This window comes from Patiria miniata, unplaced genomic scaffold (genome assembly GCF_015706575.1).
Source record: "Patiria miniata isolate m_02_andy unplaced genomic scaffold, ASM1570657v1 HiC_scaffold_16, whole genome shotgun sequence".
Taxonomy (NCBI): Eukaryota; Metazoa; Echinodermata; class Asteroidea; order Valvatida; family Asterinidae; genus Patiria; species Patiria miniata.
The window spans coordinates 10,843,757-10,867,663 of NW_024037054.1; the positions used below are offsets into that span (position 1 = coordinate 10,843,757).

The following is a 23,907-nucleotide window of genomic DNA, read 5'->3' on the forward strand; positions in this document are numbered from 1 at the left end:
ATTGCATTTTTGGACTTTTGAGTACAAACATGACAAGCATTTTGTGCGGGCAGTATTCAGCAAAGCATCTCAATGAAGGTGTTGATAATAACCTGTTAGTCAGTGGCTGGTCTTAGCAAACACGAATTTGTTCTCTTTCAGCCGGCTAAAGTGAGGCATCACATTCACCACAAGATATTCCTCAGTCACAACTTCCACAATGAAAGCCCAGCCTCGATGTGGCAAATAAACAGCAATTTGTTATCAAGGGCCGAGATAAATAAATGCCTCCATAAATGGCAATTGGCGTATGTACACAATGAGGCTGGAGGAGTGAAAGGCCACTTTCAGTGAACTAACAGTGTAGTGAAACTATCACGTCCGCTCATCATAGGGTATGGGAAAACCCCCAACACTTCCCCATATTATCTCATTCCAAATCGTATCACGTTTGCTGGTACTTCAAACGTGAGTGTTTGATCGATCTGATGGATTCCCCTATATTTCTCCGTCCGTGTTTTCATGCGAAAATAATAGTGAAACATATTATTCCACAACTGCGTTTCTGTTTATTATATACAACCATTCATAATACCAGTTTGTATATACCTCTTCTTTTTCCCTCAGATGAGGAGAATATGTTGCAGTTGGTTTCAAAAGGGCTCGGCTGTTAATATTTAATACAGGTTAAAAGTTCAGAAGTTAATGTTAGCAGTTTTTAACATAGATTTTCCGGGCCAAATTAGTCAAATTAGCAGCCATTTTTTAATGCAGTGTCAATCAATTTTGCTCGAAATTGTGCTGCTTATATGATAATTTTACGTATCTTACGAAGTAAAAAAAAAAGGCATTCAAATGTTCAGAGTAAGCTTTAAATACATTCTAATTTGCCTGGGCACTCTTTTCGCATCGTTATAGTCATACAACTGACTAATGCTGTTTGTAAAGGTTGTTTGTAAATTGTTATACAAAAAAGTTGACTTTGAGCTACTATTAAGAAGCAAAGGGTCCGCTAAAACTCATCGACATGGCAGCTCGTCGTCATCATTCAACATTTACAATGTAGACAGCTAGATTGATCGAGGCATTTGAGGTACACGATCATGATTACTTAAAACTTGCATATAACCTCGGAATACAGATGTTACCACCTCGTAGCGACGTGAACAAAGCTATACAAAGAGGAGAGATAGCAAAATCTAGTATTGATGACGAGACGAGAAGTCATCTTGAAGTAATGCTTGACACAAATCTTCTCTTGACTCCTTCAGCAGATGAAGAAAACTCTGAGGAATAGCTTCACCGCAAGGTATCAACAAGCACCATAGCCAGAAAACTAGAGCACAATTGTTAAGAACCTTTGCAGGGACATCATCTGGGTCTTACATTGCTGATGTCCAGCTTCCTCAATTTCTCCTTGCATCCTCCCATCCAATCCTCTCGTCAAACTGAAACGCCTACATCCTTACTGCCCATTCCTACGATTGCACATTCTGCATTCAAAGCAGCAGTGAAGTGGCAATAGCATTTGCGCAACAGCTGAGGTGATCATGTAGCAATGGAGGTGTGATCTCCTACGAGAAGCTGCATCACAGAATATTGATGCCACGAACAGAAGTCAAAACGAGCTGTAAAATTTCAGCTTTATCTGTTGTTGCTAACGCTTTTGTTACATATTGAAATCATCTCTAAGGAAAATTTCGGCGAAGAATTTTAGTGACCAAACCCACGTGAATGGTTTTCCTATAGCGCAGTAGGCGCTACGGTTGAACGATTTCGGCCCGGCCACGCAATGGACAATCGCATATTAGCATATCCATTAGCGTCACTCGGCGTGACTTGGCGTGGGTCTCGGTATCGACCAATGGAAGCCTGCAAAAAAGGGCGATATTTATCAATTAATAACTCGCGACGAGGCTTTTACGCAAATGTTTACTGCACACTATGATGGATAGGAACCTTATTCATATTTGTGAGGCTTGAAAAGACACGTAGCCAGGCCTATTTTTCCAATTTCATCAAAAAGTAAAGAACATATCACAACGATTTTAAGCACATAATTGGATCATTATAAGGGAAATAAACCCTGAAAATTGCATGAAGATACGGTCTTCCAAACGGGAGAAATTAATTTTCAAAGATTTCGCCCGCCAACGTGAACATGTGCGTGTACATGTAGTTTCATTCAAAATAAAGTGTTACGTAATCTTTATAGAAATTGCCCTTCGCAACCACATGGCTGTGCTGTTGTATCTTATCTTGCAAAGTGTCCTAGAACTGCTATGGATTGGGGACGGTATGACCATCACAAAGAACTTGAGGAAAATGTTATCTTCAAAGACCGAAAGTAACTGTTGTCACAGACGTCATGGTTTCTACATCTACTAATTGGTCATAAAGGAAACGTAATTTTTTTAAGAAAAAATCAAGCACGCTCACTCACCTACAACTTTGATAAAAAAATGACATGATCCATTGTTGCGAGCGCTGTCCCTCACAAGACATGTCACTGTCGTTGTGCCCAATGAATAAGTACCATCAGACACCACGACATTGCCCGCTTCATCTTGACATGTGATGTCGTTGATAGTGAAGTTGTCCACATTATCAGTAGCTGATGCCATTGGTGTCCATGTAACCACAGCAGACGACATTCCGTGGTCTGTGTCCTTAGACGGAACACTATTTGGACAACTAACTTCTGGATCTTCGGTGTCTACAAATTAATCAAAAGCAGTTTTATTTCAATAAGTAGCCCTCATTACAGTCTTGCAAAAAGGATTTAATAACTTCTTCGTGATTAAAATATTATTTAAAAATTGGATTAGTAGTCAGTTAATCCCCTAACCACTAATCGTTTTTACTCAGTGTGTTCAAAAGTGTTTTCAAGGCATTTCCGATCCATTGATTTGTCCAAGAAGGAAATTCTACGTTACAACAAAACTCACCAACAACGTTGATGACAAATTGGCATGATCCATTGTTGTGAGCGCTGTCAAATACAAGGCAGGTCACTGTCGTTGTGCCCAATGAATAAGTACCATCAGACTCCACGACATTGCCCGCTTCATCTTGACATGTGATGTTGTTTATAGTGAAGTTGTCCACATTATCAGTAGCTGATGGCATTGGTGTCCATGAAACCACAGCAGACGACATTCCGAGGTCTGTCTCCTGAGACGGAACACTTTTTGGGCAACTAACTTCTGGATCTTCGGTGTCTGAAAATTACACATTTTTTTACTCATTACTTTCATCCGGGCTGTGGCATTTTTGTCTCCAAAACAAGTTTTTGTTTTCTTGAAATGACATGTAGTTCAAAGGATCGTTAAAACTAAGCTTCGAAAATGCGTGGTTTATCGCGCGAATGTTGCCATGCCAATCGCACAAACGGGATTTTTTCAACTTTTCTCCGTATCTAAGGCATAATGTGGATTTTCTGTGACCAGACATTTCAAATATGGATTGTAAACGATATGAAACATTAAATACGAAAGTTGACCTTTAAAACCGTATTGTGAATATGAAAGCACAATGACAGAAACACATTAGGAAATATGAATCTGAGGACGGATCTGTTGCTGTGCGTGAAGTAAAACTTGCGAATATAATATTCCAAAACAATACCAACCTACGACAGTGATGGTAAAATTGCAGGATCCTTGATTTCCGGCGGTATCGGTGGCACGACATGTCACTGTTGTTGTTCCTACAGCATAAACGCCACTGGAGCCCACTTGGGTACCTGCGCCATTGTAACATGTGATGTCGCTAGAATCCAAGACGTCCACATTATCAATTGCTGATGGCAATGATGCCCATGTTACCACAGCAGATGCCATTCCAATGTCTGTAGTCTTGTAATGAATATTGCTAGGACAAGTGACTATCGGACTGCCAATATCTGGGAATCAATTTATAAAAGATAATTCTAGTTGGATCGATTGATTCCGGATAAATGGCGCCATCAGTGCTAAGAACAAAAACAAATCCATAACATTCATGTTTATTGAAGGCGAACTTGAGCCCCAGTTCTCCCATTTTTTCTGACACGCTACCACGTTCGTACCTTCACTAGATACTTGCTTTGTGAAAAACACTATCAATCTAATTAGTTGACCCCATATTGATTATTTTAACCAATGCGTTGGTCAACCCGTTGTTAATTCGTCGTTTTTCCTTCGTCGTTTTTCCTTAACCTAATAATTGGTTAGCGTACTACCAAAAAATCAACCAATCTATTGGTCAGTTGTCACCAATGCCATTGCTATCATTCAAAAATATCTCTGATCGAGCCCCCAACTACGGAAGCGTATTTTAGGACATGACCCCCAAAAAATTCTGGCTTACTATTTCGCCCGGGCGGATTACTATTTCGCCTGGGCGATTTACTATTTCGCCGGGCCGATTACTATTTCGCCCAGGCGGACTACTATTTCGCCCGGTCGGATCACTATTTCGCCCTGGCGGATTACTATTTCGCCCGGGGGGATTACTATTCCGCCCAGGCGGATTACATTTTGAGCTGTTTTTGAGCTCAAACAAAGCTCAAATTAAACCAATTTTTGAATTAATTTGAATTTGTTAGTATTTTAGGAACATTTTGGGGTGATCTTCAAAGCAGTTCATATCATTAACTTGAAACTTGGACTGAATATCCTGACACAGAGTAGTACGAATTACCGTGATGTCATTGTGACGTCATCAGGTATTACAATGATAGGTTTTTAAAACGTGATTTTCGTTCATATATAAATTATCAACTAAACGGTAAAGAATCATGTTAAAGTTTGTATATACGTGCTTTTTCCAAAGTTCGATTTCTTTTCCGAACGAAATTTAAAGGAATATAATGCCCTTTAACAAATACATGTGCTTGTTTGCTTTTTCAGGCCTTCATACAGTTTTAAAAAGGGGGTTTAAATGGCGCGCTCCAGTTCAGAAATGGTGCACAATATTCAGAATGAATTAGGAGCATCCCACTATTACGGAAGCGTATTTAGGACATGACTGAAAATATTTTTTAGGCCCATTACTTCGCCCGGGCGGATTACTATTTCGCCCGGGCGGATTACTTTTTCGCCCGGGCGGATTACTATTTCGCCCGGGCAGATTACTATTTCGCCCGGGCGGATTACTATTTCGCCCGGGCGGATTACTATTTCGCCCGGGCGGATTACTATTTCGGCCGGGCAGATTACTATTTCGCCCGGGCGGATTACTATTTTGCCCGGGCGGATTACTAATTCGCCCAGGCGGATTACTAATTCGCCCGGGCGGATTACTATTTCGCCTGGACGGATTACTAATTCGCCCGGGCGAATTAGTAGTCTGCCCGGCCGGGAGAATTAGTAATCTGCCCGGGCGAATAAATAGTCTGCCCGGGCGAATTAGTAATCCGCCCGGGCGGAATAGTAATCCGCCCGGGCGAAATACTAATCCGTCCGGGCGAAATACTTATCCGTCCGGGCGGAATAGTAATCCGCCCGGGCGAAATAGTAATCCGCCCGGGCGAAATAGTAATCCGTCCGGGCGAAGTAGTTGGCCTAAAAAATATTTTAGGTCATGTCCTAAATACGCTTCCGTAATTTTACTCTCCCGTAGCAGCCCGAAGGCAGAGGTAAAAACTGTATGCATTTTACAGCCCCAGTGACCCAACAAAAGTGTTTACAAATATTGAGCGCCCCAAAATGTTCCTAAAATACTAGCAAATTCATATTAATTCCAAAATTGGGTCTAATTGAGCTCTTTGAGCTCAAAAACAGATCAAAATGTAATCCACCCGGGAGGAATAGTAATCCGCCCGGGCGGAATAGTTATCCGCCCGGGCGAAATAGTAATCCGCCCGGGCGAAATAGTAATCCGCCCGGGCGAAATAGTAATCCACCCGGGCAAAATAGTAATCCGCCCGGGCGAAATAGTGGGCCAGAATTTTTTCTTCGGGCATGTCCTTAATACACTTCCATATAGTATGAACCGGGCTTTACTTTAACACTTGTATCATTTAAACTCCGTGGAAAGATAATATAATGTCGTTTCAGAACGTCTCGAGCTCATTGTTAACTGTTATTTTAAATTTACACCAACATAATTTTTAATTTGAGATTTTTTTATTGGGGGGGGGGGCTAATTTGTTGTGACTTTATTTAGGCTTTACGAGGTAGAGAGTAGAACTTGTAGCGAGTTGTAAGGTTTGAGGATTGTTTACCTGATGGTGAGCACACCACGCCTGCATCGTAGTCATGAAGACACCAATAGGTGCCGACTCCTGAATGCGGGCAGCTCCACAGGTCGGCCTCGTTGCCCACGCACGCTACGTTGTTAAGCAGAACTGGACCCGTGCCACCTCCATAAGCCGCACTGTGCGTGTACGATAGAGCGCCAGGGAAGCCTAGCTGCCGGCAAGCCACCTTGGCGTCGTTCAGGTCCCAGCCATAGTGACACACTGTGCCCCATACGCTGTTATAGAAGAGCTCTACACGACCCTCGTGATTGACGGCTCCTCCACTCAACCGAATCGAAGCTAAAATGCAATTGGATTAAAACACATTTTATTATAGAAATAACACCTTCCCTTATGATTTTAATATTATTATGTTATAGGCAAAAACACTTTCCATTGTTATACAAAATAGATCCAAATTTTGAGGATGGGTAGTGAACCGGCGGATCAAGAACTACATTGGGGGGGGGGCTTAGTCGAAAAGGCTTTGAGAGGCGGACCTCGTGCATGGTTTTATTATAAAAAAATAAATAATAAAAATTACTTTTATTGCGAAATATTGCGATATTTTTGTGAAGTATTGCAAAATAAGATAAATAGAGTTTCAAGAATTGTTGCATGGTATAATGCACATGCGTATTAAGATGCTTTTTAAAAATGGCGGCACTTAAGTTTATTATATTATTTTATTGTCATTTTCATTTGTGGCTGCATCAAAGACTCTTTTTGTGCGCCGGGAAGACTGTTTGTGCTAGGTTAAACAAATGGACAAAAATAAAATACGAAATAACGCAATAGTATTGCGAAATCACGCAACAGTGTTGCGAAATGGCGCAAAAGTATTGCGAAATGGCGCAAAAGTATTGCGAAATAACGCAATAGGCTTTGCGAAAAGGCTACGAGTTTTTGAGAAAAAAAACACAATTCTATTTGCGGAAAAATGAAGGAATGCATTGTGTCCGTATTATTGACAAAAAAATGTCATTCCAGTCACACTTTTATTTGTGAACAGCTCTGTATGGGGTAGCCGTTTTAATTCTGAAGTTAGCGTGAAACCTGACTTCGCACAGTGAATTTTCAGATACATTATTTTTTATTCGGCGACATTTTTTTGTTGACAATTATTTTTTCAAAGACAAAGCCGAAATCGGCTCCCACGTGCGTTGTAAACAAGCCGTGATGGGAGCCATATGTCAGTTTTCTGTGAAGTATTCCGGTGAACGATCTAAAATATGAAATGTTCACAAAAACACGAACAATTTACAATTGAGCAGCAGTCTTTAGTTGATTTCGACCTGTGGTACTAAATATTGTAATTATCTTAGGAAGCGTTGGGAATTGTTATATTATTATGATCGTAAATATCCTGACTAACGATTATTCATCAGTTATATTATGCTTGTCATATTGGTCATCAGCGTCCTACATAATCATGCAGTTATGAATCCCAATCGGTGGGGGCAGCGCGTCATGACTTATCTGCGTTCATTACGATCGCAAGGCCAGTCTTACAAATATATCAGTTACCTTGTGCCTGGCATATAACGCCAGCATCCTCCATGTGTGTACAATGATGCGTCCCGACGGGTGGATGGCTGCAATCCATCAGAGTATCCTCGTTTCCAGAACAGCTCACATTGCCAAGAAGGATGTCTCCGGTACCAGGACCGAAGTAGGCGTTGTGGGTTGCTTCTTGGGCGTCACCAAGGCCAAGTTGACGGCAGACTACGGTGGCCTCATCAAGTGACCAGCCATCGTCACAGACCGTACCCCACTGGCCGTTGAAGTAGATTTCCAATCGGCCCGTATTATTAGACACACCATTAACAAGACGCACTACAATATGAGTCAACAAAGGAAACAGACCGGGTATAAATTAGTGTTGTCTTTATTTTTCATTTAATTAAAAAGAAATTAAATTGGATACACCGATGAAGCTCGTATTACATGTACATGTTCTTCAATACATCTAAAAAAAAAAAGACAAAAAGGAATTGTCCAAAAGTGCTAAGTGATTTGAAGATTCCAGCTATTCAAACTCAAAAAGATTTAATTAAAGTAAAGACTGAAACGTATTTTGTTTCTGACAGATTTTGTGAAATGAATCAAGTCTTTTTTGAAATGAGAACGTTAAGTTTTGGATGGATTCCTTTGCCATGTAATTTACAAGGATTACATCAATGCGTATCGGTCAATGACAAGTGATGGACAAATGAGGTTTGCGGTATTTCTTTTTAAAAATAAATAAGCTGTAAATAGAACATGCAAATTACGTGAAATTTTCACAGTTATTAGTCAGTAACATGTATATGATTTATGTGTTATTTGTTATTAAATGTTGTTTCTAACTGTCATTTTCTTTTTGACTCGCAATGTACAGTGTTGGTTTACGATATCAAGTTATTAGGGATCATCAGTAATCGTACGCGCGCGGGACACGTTCGAGGATCTGAAAAACTAGCTGGTTATATCACATTCTGTGCAGTTATTTCAATACATTGACAGAAGTGTTTAAAGCATTTTGACGTCAAATTCACATTCCTCATAGTGTGCCAGATGAAATAAGCAACATTTTCCCATCCGCATACGTATCCCGTATGCATAGCATTTCTATTGTTCCATATCATGTCGGTATTACATTGGTCTTGAGGATACATGCAGACACCATCAGGCCATCTCCAAACCCATCTCCTAAATGCCTTGATTTATCGCACCAGCTTAAAAAAAAGTCTTGAGTAAACGTCATTAAATATTGCGAAACTGGGTTCATTTCTTAAAGACCAGGTCTATCTATGCGTTGAATTTAACAACTTCCCCTCACCCTTGAAAAAAATCCTTGATGCCCTACTGCCTCAACGCGTTTGAGGTCTAGCCTCCGACACAACAAAATGGGTATTAGTAAAATGGCTGCATATTTATGTTTTATTTTAGGCTTTGCATGGTGGAGATTAAGACCTTGCATCTAATGTAGTGAGTTGTAAGGTTTAAGGAGTTTTACCAGATGGTGAGCACACCACGCCTGCATCGTGTTGATGATCATAATTACATCCATGGTCGCCACCTCCATCATGCGGGCAGCTCCACAGGTCGGCCTCGCTGCCCACGCACCTTGGGTTGCTAAGCAGAACTGCACCCGTGCCACCTCCATAAGCCGCCCACTTCGTGTACAATAGAGCGCCAGGGAAGCCTAACTGCCGGCAAGCCACCTTGGCGTCGTTCTGGTCCCAGCCACCGTGACACACTGTGCCCCATACGCTGTTATAGAAGAGCTCTACACGACCCTCGTTATTGACGACTCCTCCACGCAACCGAATCGAAGCTAAAATGCAATTGGATTAAACCATAATTTATTATCGCAATTTCGCTTGATAAAGATCTAAAGTTAAGATTTACATTATGATGAGGAGCAGTGGACCGTCCATAGAGAAGACCTGTGCTATCAGATTCGGCAATTTTGAAGAAAAAAACTATTCGATGTTCGTAAATGAAATTGTAAAGTATCGTTCTGGGGATTTTGTCTGATATTGTTAAAATAACTCGGAAAAACTATATTAACCCTAATAGGGCCAGGTTATTTTGACCATCTCTCAGCCGGGGGGGGGGGGGGGGCCCAAGATCTTGACTATAGGTCAAAGGGTTATAGGTCTATAGGTCAAAGGGTTTCGGAATTATGGCTATTTAATAATTCATATGCACGAATGGTAATTCTGACCTGTGTACACTACGGATATGGGAAGACTCAGTTTTCACGGCGCCGGAAAATTTTGGTCCGATTTTTATGTTTTTGGTATCAAAAGATACGCAAGGCTCGAGGCTAAGAAGTCAAAACAGCTCGGGTCGCGAAAAAAAAATTGTTCGAGTCTATCGCGGAATAGTTGAGGGGGGCGGATTCCGCCCCGGCCCTTTAGGGTTAAAACTAAAAATAATTATTGGTATAAAATTATGCAATACACCTCGTTTGCATTTTTATATTACAATAATAAAAAAAAACATGACTGGCGCTTTAGTAAAAGTTACCAACCAGACAACTTTTATTATTAAAGAGCGATTTACGGAATGTCTTTAAAACCGACCGACCAACCGACACACCGACCGACCGACCGACTGACTGACTGGCTGACTGGCTGACTCCCCAACTCACTCCCCCACTCATCACTTACTCACTTACTTGAGAACAAAAGAAATGCTTTACCAAAAGGAGGGCGAAGACGTTAAAAAATAAAGACAAAACTGTGAGACTGTCTTCAACAGTTATTTTATGCAAATTCCTTTGTTAATTAACGAGCGAACGAAATGAAAAAGTACGACAGCAGCCTCCTGTCAAGCGACATCGCTCGGAGCATAGACGGCATGCTGATCACATTGAAGCTCGCTCGCCCGCAACGAAGTCTGAGTATCATCCGTTATCCACGGAGTCATCTCCTGTCTAACGTCTGATATGTCAAAGCATGCAGATTTATGCAAGCCGCGCGCCAGCCAATTGGAGTCGACTTTACTAAATCGCGAAGTCATTTCATCCCAAAATCAGAACTGACGCTGTGATTGGTCAATTCGAATGCAGCGTTTTGTAATACAACAACAACCGGGAGCGCATTCGCGTAACATAATACCGAGCGCCGCGCGCCGTGACATTTTTTTTTTAAATCCATGTCTATGACGCGCAACGGGTGAATGACCGAAGACCCGATAGACCTATAGAAAGCGCCTGCTGATTGGTCAAAATCTAGGAAGTCAAGAGGCGGGGTATTGCCTAATTCATCAGCAATTCTATACCACATAATAGACCACGGTAATCGCCGTGGTCTATTACATAGACTACCCGCAACGCCAATGGGAGTCTTTCTGAGATCTCCGTCAATAGAGGGCAGCAGACCTACCGGGTTTGAGTGTACAAATTATCAATTTTAATAACACGCTTTAACCCACAAAAATAAAATGGAACGATAACAGCAGCAAATTGAATGACGTATAACCCGAATTCGCTCTATTCTCAACACAACGCCGACACGAGAAGATTGTACTGAAATCTGGTCGAATATGAATGCTACAAAATTGAATTATACATCGCACCTTATCGATAAAATCCACAGGTGGCTTTTTGAAATTGAAATTTCGAATTCAGCTCTTCGATGTTCGTAAATGAAACTGAAGTATCGTTCCAGGGATTTTGTGTGATAAATGTTAAAATAACTCGGAAAATCCTATATTAAGACTATTGGTATAAAATACCATGCAATGCACCTCGTTTGTGTAGTATGTTTATACAGGGTGATAACAAAAAAACGAAACCCAAATGTTGGGACCAGTGTGTTAGGGAAGTTTTGCATGTAGCAATTTCCAAATCTAGGATATGAAAGCGTAATTTATAAGCTTTTTTTTAGAACAAGAACCATTCACATCACTTATGTACTTTTCAAGTTACAGAATTTTAAACACAACCACCGTTTTAAGGTTCTGTCCGCGGATCACAAAAAAGGTGTGCGTTCTTTCACCAAAACGAAAACAATTCACACGCATCCCTATGTGATTTGTTTTCGTTTTGCTAAAGGAACACTGAACCTTGTTGTGATCCGTGGACAGAACCTTAAAACGGTGGTTGTGTTTAAAATTCCGTAACTTGAAAAGTACATGAGTGACTTGAATGATTCTTGTACTAAAAAAGCGGATGAATTGGGCTTACATATCCTAGATTTTAAAACCAATAATAGGGAAAAAGGGGTTCGATTTTCAAGGAGTCAGATTTTCATGTGACACCGGTACGTCTGCGAGGTATGTGTTGACAAGTTATAACCCACCCATCACCGCAACCCAGCAGTGGAACTGATTTTACTCCCTATATGCGTATTGAATTTCCAAAAAAGGAAAAAAAAACTTAACAAATACGCTCTAGGCAGTTTAGTCATATAACTACACAGGTATCCATAACAGTGCTTGTAAGTCTTAAATAAACGAAAATCTTCCCTAGCTGGTTGCAAACACAATGTTTTTCAAAAAAAGATTCATCAGCTCGCAGAGCCCCTCTTACTCCAATGTTCTCATACATCCCATAAAAAGGAAAAGAATGAGGAACGGCACTGCTGATGCTGATAGCAAATCCCATCCCCCTCCCATGTTTTAAACCCTAATTCACGGCGGCAACTTTCTTGGAATGACCTTGGAACTCTCCAACAAGTTATTAATATCAACAGATTATTCCCTGAATTTTGCTTGCACAAAACCGGTTCTTCCTTGCTATTTTCCTAGCCAGAAAACCACTTCTTTTAAAGAAAACACAAGTCTGATAAAAACTTAAATGCATGGTGGCGGCCAAACTCCATTCCATATAACTTAAAATGTAGTGTATGATTTAAAATTATTAAAATGTATGATTACGCCTCTTCCTATTAAACACATTGATATCCCCTCCCCCGACCACCCGGTCGGCGGTCGAAGAGGCGTGCATTTGTATCTTTGGAATCGAACCTAGACTCCAAATGATCCATGTCAGCGGACAAAAACACTATGTTATTAAGTCACATGTGGAGTAGGAGACCAATCAAATTACCATACGGCTGCGCATCCCATGCATGACTTTAACAAATCGGGCTTAATCTCCTGCCTATCGCACTTTGTATACGAAACCTCAGATTAAGTCAGGGTTTGAGACATACAACAAGAATGGTATAAAAGCGATAGTTTGAGACTTACAGCCTCATATCTCCAGACTAGCTCCAAAGATAAGATGGACAATCTATTAGATCTCGTCTGCCCTCCCACCCCCGGCTCAAAAAACGATGAGGCCAATCAAGATCTACTTATGTTCGTCGACACCGACGACGATTAAATACAGTGTGCACAACGCCAGCCGCCCCCTCCGCCCCCGCCTCCATCCCGTCCGAGAAGAACAGAGAGACAAGAAAGAGACGGGCACATCAGGCTCACTCCGGACGCTCTTTGGGTGGTACAGCGTGCCAAAGTCGAAGTAGTCCGCCTGGCCGGCCTGAGAAATCGGATTCTTAAACAGGCAACTGAACTAGAAGAATCCCTCACACGCGGCGAGACTCCGGACTGGCTTAGAGTCAATACAAATATACCGACCCTTCCACTTGGCATCTCCTGCCCTCCCGAGATGATTGTCTCGTGGAAAACAAAATTGGCGGAATGCTCGGTGGAATTGGGCAACCTGACTTTGAGTGCATATCGTTCGAAGCTCGCCGCGTTGGAGGACCAATTAGCAGCAGTATAAACAGCGGGTTTGAGCCTGATCGATGCCAAGATCCAAGACCGTACGGAGCGGCGGCGAGCACACCGAGTCTTCCACATCATCGCGGAGTCCGCGGAGCAGAAGGAGGGCCTGTTTCCAGCCTCACGGGGTGGGCGACGCAGATAGCTCATCTATCCAACTTACAAACCAAACGGCTCTTTTCAGAGCCACCAAAACTTCACAAAAGAGATTAAAGCTTTCATGTCTGATTAAAAAAAAAAAAAAAAAAAAAAAAAACCTCCTATGTTCTATCCCTTTTACTTTTCTTCTACCTCTTCTCCCTCTCTTTTACTATCACTTCTCCTTACCCCTTGCAATCTACAAAAATATTGAAAAGCCTATTCTCCTTTGTTTGAAGAGTCTAAAAAGTACGATAGAACAATCCACTTATCTACTTGTGAGCATTCTATTGTCACTCATTTTGTTTAATTCCTCTCATAGAATAAATAGTGCGAGTCTGGACTAGCCCCTTTCCACAATACAAGAATAAATAAAGATGACGGGTTGCTCCTCACTCCATCCATGTATTAAAACATAATGTCAGAAATCTAAATCTACACGCAATGATGGTAATTGAATTAAGGCCAAAACAACTTATCGCTTCCCTCCCCACCTTATGTCAACCTTCTTCAACCCCCCCCCCCCCCCGCCCGCCCGGCTGTTTCTCTTGCGCTTGATTTCACACGTCTTGCAGTGACTTTGCACCCCGTCTTGCACATGCGCTGTACCCCTTACCTCGTCCCAGCTCCCACATATAAGTTGCTGGCATGCCACTAAAACCAAAACCACAATCTCCACGCTCTCTTGCAGACCTCACTCAGTCAATACTTATTGAACACAAGTTTACATTGAGTCTGCGTGAGCATGGCGAGGAGACTTAATAAAAGCCAAAAAAATAACAAAACGAATGCAGCCAAGAATAGATCTGTCCAATCTCGCCAAATAAGCAAAAAGCACAAGAAATGGGCGAAGACGATCTCCCTTGAGCTGAAAGCTAAACAGAGTATGCCCTATGTTAAGAATCTCTCGGACTCTCAGCTCTCTAACATTGAACTGATTGCTTTAGGCAGGGGTTTGAATTTTATACCCACCCCTAGAAAACCAAAAAGGTCCACCATCCTTCGCCATTCCCTATCATTTTTCAGAAAAATGAGATTACGTCTAAAAATGGCAGGGAGAGTGAGACCTTCAAGTTCGCATCCTTTCAAATTGCCCTCCACTTGGAATCCCCAACCTACCTTCAACTTTAATCTAGAATCATACATTGAAGGTACTTTGGAGGAATAATCCAAGTTGGAAATAAAAAATGTAGAATCTAACATGTCAAAAGCGGAACGCATCGCTCTGACCGGCCTTAAGCAAAGACGAGACATAGTCATTAAACCATTCGATAAAGGCCGCGGTGTATGTGTTTTAAACAGACAAGACTATATACATGAGGGGCTACGACAATTATCAGGCCCACATTATGAAGAGATTGATAGGGAACTGACTGGGGAAACTGCGCAACAGGTCGCTCAAGCCATACGCAGACTTCACATTGATGGAGTAATATCCAAAAAAACATTTGAGTTTCTCAACCATGACAACCACGACATCAAAACTCCTTGCCTCTACCTCTTACCGAAAGTTCACAAAGAAGCACCCAAAGAAACGCGGTTTGTGGGGAGGCCTATTATTAGTGGTTGCGGAGGTCCGACTCAATCAATTTCAAAATACATAGACTATTTTCTGCTTCCGATTGTCAAACAACAAAGCACATATACATGCGATTCCAGGCATGTGCTTGAAAAACTAAACAACGTGACATTGAAGCAGGATAGCCTATTGATCACATTGGATATTGTGTCCATGTATACGAATTGCCCACAAGATGAGGCAATTGAATCAGTCTGCGATGCACTTGAAGTTGCCGATAACAGTCTGTACGCAATACCCAAACCTACAAGAGAACACGCTCGCTGTCTCCTGGAACTTATCATGCATCGAAACATATTTGAATTCAATGGAAAGTTCTTCAGACAGAAAATTGGCGTGGCTATATGGGAAGCGAATGCAGTCCAGAAATATGCGATATAACCCTGTTCAAATATGAACAAGAAATTATTCTCCCACACAATCCTTCAATTGTGAGTTACATGAGATACAGGGACGACGTCTTAATAATATTTAACGGTAACGAAGACCAACAAGTTATTAACATAAACAGATTATTCCCTGAATTTTGCTTGCACAAAACCGGTTCTTCCTTGCTATTTTCCTAGCCAGAAAACCACTTCTTTTTAAGAAAACACAAGTCTGATAAAAACTTAAATGCATGGTGGCGGCCAAACTCCATTCCATATGACTTAAAATGTAGTGGCGACATGTATGATTACGCCTCTTCCTATTAAACACACTATACTAATTAAATACGCGGATATCAAGACAAATCCATAGGGATAGGGACTGAAGGATGTAAAGTTTTATGATAAAAGCATTCTCAACGTGATCACAGAACACTGTTTTGCATTTTTCTAATTGACGGAGAGTATACCGTCAAGAAATTAATAAGTCTAATTAATTAAACAGACTTCTTTTCTAGTGAAACAGCGCTCAATATTATGAACATGAATTGTACAAGATGAGTGAATTAAAACAGAGAGCTTGATTCATGATAAAACTCACTACAATGTAGAAACAGGTTAAGTGACATTAAACAGCCGTCAGATTGAAACTCCCTCATAACTGGTTGTTTAAGTGTAGGGCTTGGCAAGGACTTCGTACTTTTCAAGATGCACGATTCACTTTGCGAAGGAGGACGATTAAACAATGATATTAAGAAGATGCAAGGTCAAACGTTCACAATGCGAAGGTACATGGTTCATATTGCGAAAAAGCAAGGTGCATCGATGACATCAAGCATGATCAATGGTGTATATTAAGAAGATCAAACGTGAACATTAACAAGTTGGAACATTCACATTAAGCAGGAACTACTTCCACAATGCGATATTAAGGTACGTGCAACGTGCATATTGCGAACGTACAACGTAAACATTAAGGAGTTACAAGGTTCATATTAAGAAGGTCAATATTAAAATGTCGTTCCAGGGCCACCGTACCATAAGGGGTTGTTTACCATAGGGCCTTACCATTGTAGAAAGAGGGGTGTTTTTGAACAAAATCGTTGGAAATTTATAGTTTTTGACTTTTTTTTTTACTCTTGTGGACCGAAAAGCTTGGATTTTTTTTACCAACAAAGTATTCATAAATGGGAATAATAATAAAATGAGCTTGGTCGGTATTAAGCAGTCTGGATTTCCCTTGCCTTCGGCTCGGGTATTTATCAGCATTCAGACTCTAACCGGTCGTAAAGAGAGTGTTTAATACCTCCCAATCGCGCGAATTTATTTCCTTAATCAGTGATGAATTCGGTTGAAAATGTTGACATCCATTACCTTCGGTAAGTTCAAAGGGAAAATGTTGACGAGAACGACACATCGTTTGCTTCTTTAATGTCGAAATTTTTATCAAAAATTGTTTCAATGAAAAAAAACCCGGCATATTTACGTATATGCCAACCGATACATATTTTTTTGTGTATTTTATATCAAATTCATCGTCTTTCAATGTAGTTTAATCGCCTGGCTGTTGGCAGAACGATTGGGAAAGATTATGTTGGCATGCCATGTAGTGTCATTAAATGTCAACAAAATTTGCAATGTGAAAGAAAATCCATTGGCTCTATTATATTTGATCATTTACGTGCTTGGGTATCATACATAAATGTTCCATTAGCTGTTATCTCGTCTCCAGCACTAAAATAATGTTACCGTTTTGCAGACTTGGGTCTTAAAATAAGATTTCAGTGACAACAAATCCCGTCAATTATTTAAAAATGGATTTTGAAAAAAGGGGGAATAAAATCCCTTACCTGCGGCGTCTACCACATGGCTTAATACGGCTAGAAGATATATGACTGCACATGCAATGGCCGGTACCGATTCCATTATCCTGGTTCGGTGACTTTATTTCATTCCAATGCGTTAGTTCTGATCCTCTCCTCGCGTGTTGTGAACAAAAATGATGGCAGTTAGCTTAGTGCCATCATTTATATGGTGGATTAGTTTGTTTCTGATAGGTTTGCCGCCCTTTCAGATCTTTTAATCAAAAACGCCACGTTATTTGCTTTGACCTGTTCGAGAGCAATAACCAATCGACTTAACTTTTGGACATGTAATGAACTAAAGGAAATGTCCTGTTTTGTAGGGTTATAGAAACTTAATTACGTTAAGAATTGGCTCCAAAGTCTGGGTCGTGAAACCAACGTGCCCACATTAAGTAAATACGAAACAACATTTTCGTAAATAAATACGAAACGTACCTTTGACCGTACCTATACAGAATAATGAGAGAACTTTAAAACCATGGAACACCAAATTATTATGAAACCAATGGGAAGATGCTGGTATATTTTGTATAACTGTTTGCTAAATTCTCCTATTAATCAACCCCCCGCCCCCATTTTTCTAGATATTCATTAAAGGGAATATTCATCATTTGCTTTTGCTGTAATTTTCAGAAATGGATGGAATTGGGGGGTTGGAAATATATAGCAAATATAGTTACACTGACTTTTTTGAGGTTTGAGTTCGAAAATGCTATAAAAACCAAGAAAAACCATCATTTTCCTGTAGTCTGGTTCCCTGACTCCATATAAGAAGAAACAAAGCAGTTTACATAACTTGGGGAATTGTAAGGTCAGGAAACCAGTCTAGCTGGCTTGTACCCGTTCATAGGTGTGTAATCGATTGCAAACAAGTGCGATGGTCCATTGGAGCCAGTATTTGAAAAAAAGCGTTGGAAATTGATACAAAGACACCACTTTTCTTGAAAATGACAGTGTACCAGGATTTTACAGGATGCTTTACACTGTCATTCACTAACAGTCCAGCAAGGTATTTCATAATGATTTGGTAGTTTTATTTTTTGATGTTTGCAAATGTTGTATTTTCCCTTTAATGCTAAATATTCCACTAACAGCAGTGCTATTTTGCGTACGTAGTCTTATGTATCTTAGCCTTTAGTCAAGTCTCACTCGCCTATACCGATACCATCCAGACACGTAACGCACCCCGGATGCTGGCACGTAAAAAGACTAGCACGAGCGGCGACGCCGCGAGGGCCTTTTCTATCTCGTGGAACTAATCACTTATTCAGTTATTCACGTAATATAAATCAAGCAATATAAACCAATCATCTAACGGTGGTTTGCGGTTACCAGCAACAGCACATGGCGAGTGGCGCCAGACGACAGCTAATTTACGTTAGTAATTCTGCATTTTCATTGGTCAATTCACAACGGGTAATGCATTATGCATGTCTACCAAATCGGTAGACAAATGTAAAGAAAAACATAAGCGTTCTGCGCTGTTATTTGCTTTGATCTTTTCGAGACCAATAACCACTAGACTTAAAATTTGGACATGTAATGAACCAAAAGAACTGTCCTGTTTGGTAGGGTTATAGAAACCTAATTACGTTTAGAATTGGCTCCAAATGTCCGGGTCGTGAAACCAACGTGCCCACTTAAGTAAATACGAAACAACATTTTCGTAAATAAATACGAAACATACGATAATTCGTCCTTGCCTTCGCTGGCCGCCAACCCCCAAATTGCCCGGAATAAAGCCTTCGTCTTCATGTACGACGAGTCGGAAAAGAAGAGCAAAGCGGTGAAACCTCCGGACGAACTGAACATCAGTTTGCCTGTACTTGTGCAATACGAGCTCACAGCAGATGAGACAGACACGAGCAAGCTTAACCCACCTACCAATGCTTCGCCTGAGGATGTCCCAGCATCCAACACTTCTTACGTATCACCTACCGTTGAGCTGCTGCGAAAATGGGACAAAACAGAACAGAAAAATAAGGGACTTCACGTCATGAGATGGCTGGTTCAAGTACAAAACTAATTATATTTGTGTGTACTTCTGAAACTAATGAATGAAGTCTTAAAGACTTTTTTCAATTGTAAGTTTCTTCTTGTTTGCTGTATAGTCATGAAGACAATGTCTTCTCAATCGATTGTGTTGCCGTTTACACATTCCGAATTTTTTTTTGAAATGTACATTTCGTGCGTGTATGCTATTGTCGAGTTTTACATTGGAAACAAAATTAATTTATTTTTCCAAAAAAATGAGATATCCACCGATTTAAATCGGCTAACTGTTCGTTCTTGAATCATTACCTTTCACTTTTAATTTTCGAACTTTGATGATATGTTCTTCAAAATCCTCACATGGGATTCCATGTATGGCCTGAATAAAATGTCCATGGCGTACGCCACCCATGGTTTAAATGGTGTATAATAGGCACCGCCATGGTGTTTATAAAGCACACAACGGTACCTTCTCTTAATTCTATTGTGTACAAAAGCATTCCATGGCGACACCATTGCAACCAAAATGTCATGTTAATGTCTCAGACCTCAGTGGTGCTTTCATTGTGGTTTATTAGTCTTCGTGGTGTTGCCATGGGGTTACATGGTGTCTCCATGGGACACCATGTTTTTTTTAGCTGTGCATGGTGTTCCCGTGGGAAACCAAGGTGTTTTAAGAGACCACCATGGTGTTTTAAGAGATCACCACGAGAATTCTTATAATTCCGACGGAGATCCCATGGTATCGCCATGGGACATTTTTGTAAGGGGTATTTGCAGCCCGAAAAAGACCAGTTGTTCCCGCCCTCTTTTAGAATTAATAATGTAGGCACCAACCAAATTTAACAGCCATATATCGGAGGGTTGGAGATGAGATGCCACAAAATAGATTTCTATAAAAGCTAAAAGCTGGTTAAAAAGCATCATAATAAACACCCAAAGGTCAAAAATGACAAGGAAGGAAAAAGAAAATTTGTTTGAGACCATGAACTATACAACAAATCAGTACAGACTTACAAAAGTTTGGGGTTTTTTGGGGGGGGGGGGGAATTACAAGAGATTATATATTTGTTCGGATGTTAAAAAGATTAAAGTTATTTATTTTTGTTACTTCGCATTGAAAATAAAAGTTACTGACAACGTGACATTTTATAATTTACAAGTACATAACTCATGTGCATCACACTAAAACTTTTGTTGTCATTGAAGAGTGTTCAAACATGTAAACAATATATATATATTTCACAGCGCAAATGGTACAACACAATAAGACTCCAATCTTTTTGGTCAAAATATGTCAGTCAATTTGCAATACATGTAATCATGAAATGTCATGTATATTTTGTTGACGTGGTATACCATTAATGTGAATAAATTATAATTAATAGAAAAATGGAACTCCTCTATTTGTTGTTGAATTTTTCATTCCAAAGTGAATTTATATTGTCAGGAAAAAAAGCAAGAACACATCTTTATCTTAACCGTCTCATGTCGTCTACTGTTAACCAAGCTATAGACATGAACATGTAATGCATTTTATCTTCAGTAAATATCTAGCGTTATAATACAGCTGCCTCGCTATGGACACTGTTATGGTGACATTAATATTTAACGAAAAGCAAACAATGACCTTATTTTGGAAAAGTTTATCAATCAAGGTACACAAAGTGACAGTTCGAGGATGTGGGATTTATTTATAGAACTGAATCCGGCTCAAAGGTTGCGAATCCAGCGATGCAATCGAACCACAATATCAAGGCATTATGCATCATGTGCTGTAGGCACTTTTGAATTATGAAAGGTCAGCCACTGACTAAATAAGTTTCAATTTGCTGGATGGAGAAGCTGGATTTAAAGGGATTGTACAACAATTGCTTTTGCTGCAATTTTCAGTAGAAAGTGGATTTGGGGGAATAAAATGTTATAGCAAATTGTCAAACTGTTTCAGGTTTTTGGCTTGAAGATGCTGGAAAACCAAGGAAAACATCATGTTCTTTTAGTCTGGTTCCCTGACCCACTTAAGATGAAATCAGGGTGACCGTTTTAGCCTATTTTCGGCTAACTTTGACAGAATTTTTGTTAACAAACGAGTTTGTCAAAAAATTTGACAGAATGGATTTTTTGGCAGATTTCTGGCAGAATTCTGCAAAAATGTTTTTTTTGACAGAAAAAATAGCAAATTGGAACAGAAAATGGTACATTTGTTTAAAAAAGCTTCAATCTTTTCAAACAAGCCCTTGCATTTCGAGTAATTCTGGGGAATTTGGCAGATTTTTGATAAATCTGACAGTTTTTTGATGTGAATTTAGCAGAATGTGGCTCTGGCCTTACGGTCACCCTGGATGAAATGGAGCAGTTTGTTGACTTTGGGGAATAAGGTCAGAGAATCAGTCCGCAAGGTTTGTACCCCTTCACGGGTGTTTCAATCTATTGCTAAGAAAATGCGGGAAACCTAATGAAAATTTAACAGCAGTTTCTCAAAAAAAACTAGTTTTCTCTAACGCTAGTCGGCCGACATCACCGAGGAGCCACGATTTTAAGGATGCTTCAGAATGTCAGTCCCTAACAATCCAGTATGATATTTCGTGATAATCTGATCATTTCAGCTTTTGCACCGGACTCGCTCGTCCGCGCCGAGATGCGGACTTGTTTTTTTGTTCTTCTTAGGACACTTGGTCTCCGTAAAATGTAAAATCAAAAACGGGGGGAGGACGGGGCTGATACCCATCTTCCAATGGGGGCGCTCTTCAAAACTGACCATTATTATGCATACTGGAATAGTTACGTCGATTTTATGGCGCACTGTAATGGTTTTGGACCTTGTTTTTCATTTCTTTTCCATGTCAGACTCTCTCACCATTTTTGAAAAAAAAATCTTTAAAAAAATCCACCAGGAGTGGCAAAGTGCCCCCCCCCCCCCCCCCCCCTCTGGATACGCCACTGGAGTGAAGTTTGCGCACCTCCCAATAATGGCGCCTGTTTGAGGTTTCAACGTATAGACACAATTATGAGGGCGCTGTTTGATTTGGGTACACAGTGGAATGCCGCTATAACGAAATTCATGGGATCCACAGTAAGTGTTCGTAATAACGATCGTTCGGTATAGCGATTTTGAACCGCAGGTACCCTCTTTTGACCAATACTGAACTGGCATTTCTCACATTCTGCGACCGCACGAAGAGTCGTCAGAAAACTTCAGCAACGGGTGGTCTTCCCTTTTATTCCTTGGGGAAATAATAGCCATCTATCGCTGTTCAACATTCAAACACGATGTAACTATGGGTCGTTTGATGTTCGGGAATTAAAAGTGGCCCAAAATAGTGTTTAATACATGTACACAGTGTTCGAAATTAGCGGTAGCCCGCTAGCCAAATGTTAGTCAAAACAGCGGCGGGCTAGTCAAACTATTCCTTAAGTAGCCCGCTGGCGAGTCCAAAATTATTGGGATACGGCAAAGATGAAAGGACTTAACGGGTTAAGTTATAAGATCTGTTTATTAAAACACTGACAAAATTGCCTCAGAATAGATGAGAAATCAGTTGGAAATGGGCAAAAAGCTATTTTCGTACCTATACTATAGTCTCCTTGTTCGATCACGTCTGTTTTCACAACGCGTACTTGCGTGAGAACGAAAATGATAACGACGCGAAGATTTTAATACCTACCTACATCTGATGGATTCTAGATTTTGTTTGGATCACGTTTTAATACAGTTCTTATCAACGGTCATTTGAGATTTGTTTGTAAATAAAAATAAATCCTTCAAGTTTGTTCACAAAATTGTCTGCCACAAAGTTATCCATGAATATTCATGCTCAAACGAGTGATCGAGTTCCACGAGTCCACACGGAAGTTTTCGGAAGTGACAGGTCCATTTTTTGCAGGATATTTCTCTTTCTCATCATGCGATTTTTCAGTTTCCATAAAATTCCGCGGGTGAGTTTTTTAAGATATCAATATACCAAACTAATTTTAGACACTCTGCCTTTTACACATTAATTGTTCTTTTCGAGGGCGCTGAAGCGCCCTCAGCAGGCCCGGATTAAGTGATTCGTAGGCCCTAGGCACCAGTGTTCTGAAGAATAGAGAAGGAAGGAGAAAGGAAGAGGGAATAAGAACAAAGTGGAGAATGTAAAAAATAAATGCCGCTGCTCAAAACTCCGCAAAGCTAAAATCCGGTTCTGAAACCCATGTCAAAAGATTGTGCATTCTGTCATGTCGGCACAAGCTGCCGCGCGAAGTGGCTTCATATACAGGGGTTGACAGCTGCAGCTGTGCATATAAAAAATATAAAAACATAAAAAAAAAATTGCACTATAGGATTTAAAGACCCCCCCCCCCCCCCCCCCCCCCCACAGTCCGGGAACAGGCCTGAACAAGGTATGCGCAAAGGTATGAGCATGTACATGCAGTTTTGCGACAATGAAATAAAAACATCATAGCTGGATTGAATTTTTTATTTTCGAGCAATTTTAAAAATTAATTTCGAAGCTCTAGATATAACAAATAAATCACTTCTTGCAATTGTCCTCCGATAGA

The 23,907-nt window shown here is 40.4% G+C and overlaps 1 protein-coding gene across 1 annotated transcript in view; it reads right to left on the bottom strand.

The window, feature by feature from the left end:
• The window catches only part of LOC119723239, a 29,967-nt gene extending 12,530 nt beyond the window's left edge, over nt 1-17,437 (bottom strand). The window contains exons 1-7 of the mRNA XM_038193804.1: nt 17,362-17,437; nt 9,249-9,521; nt 7,730-8,038; nt 6,188-6,502; nt 3,611-3,883; nt 2,928-3,200; nt 2,516-2,695 (exon numbers count right to left, since the gene is read on the bottom strand). Coding sequence (XP_038049732.1) covers nt 2,516-2,695; nt 2,928-3,200; nt 3,611-3,883; nt 6,188-6,502; nt 7,730-8,038; nt 9,249-9,521; nt 17,362-17,437 — 1,699 coding nt within the window. The remainder of the gene's footprint in view (nt 1-2,515; nt 2,696-2,927; nt 3,201-3,610; nt 3,884-6,187; nt 6,503-7,729; nt 8,039-9,248; nt 9,522-17,361) is intronic.
• Between the last annotated feature and the right edge of the window lie 6,470 nt (nt 17,438-23,907).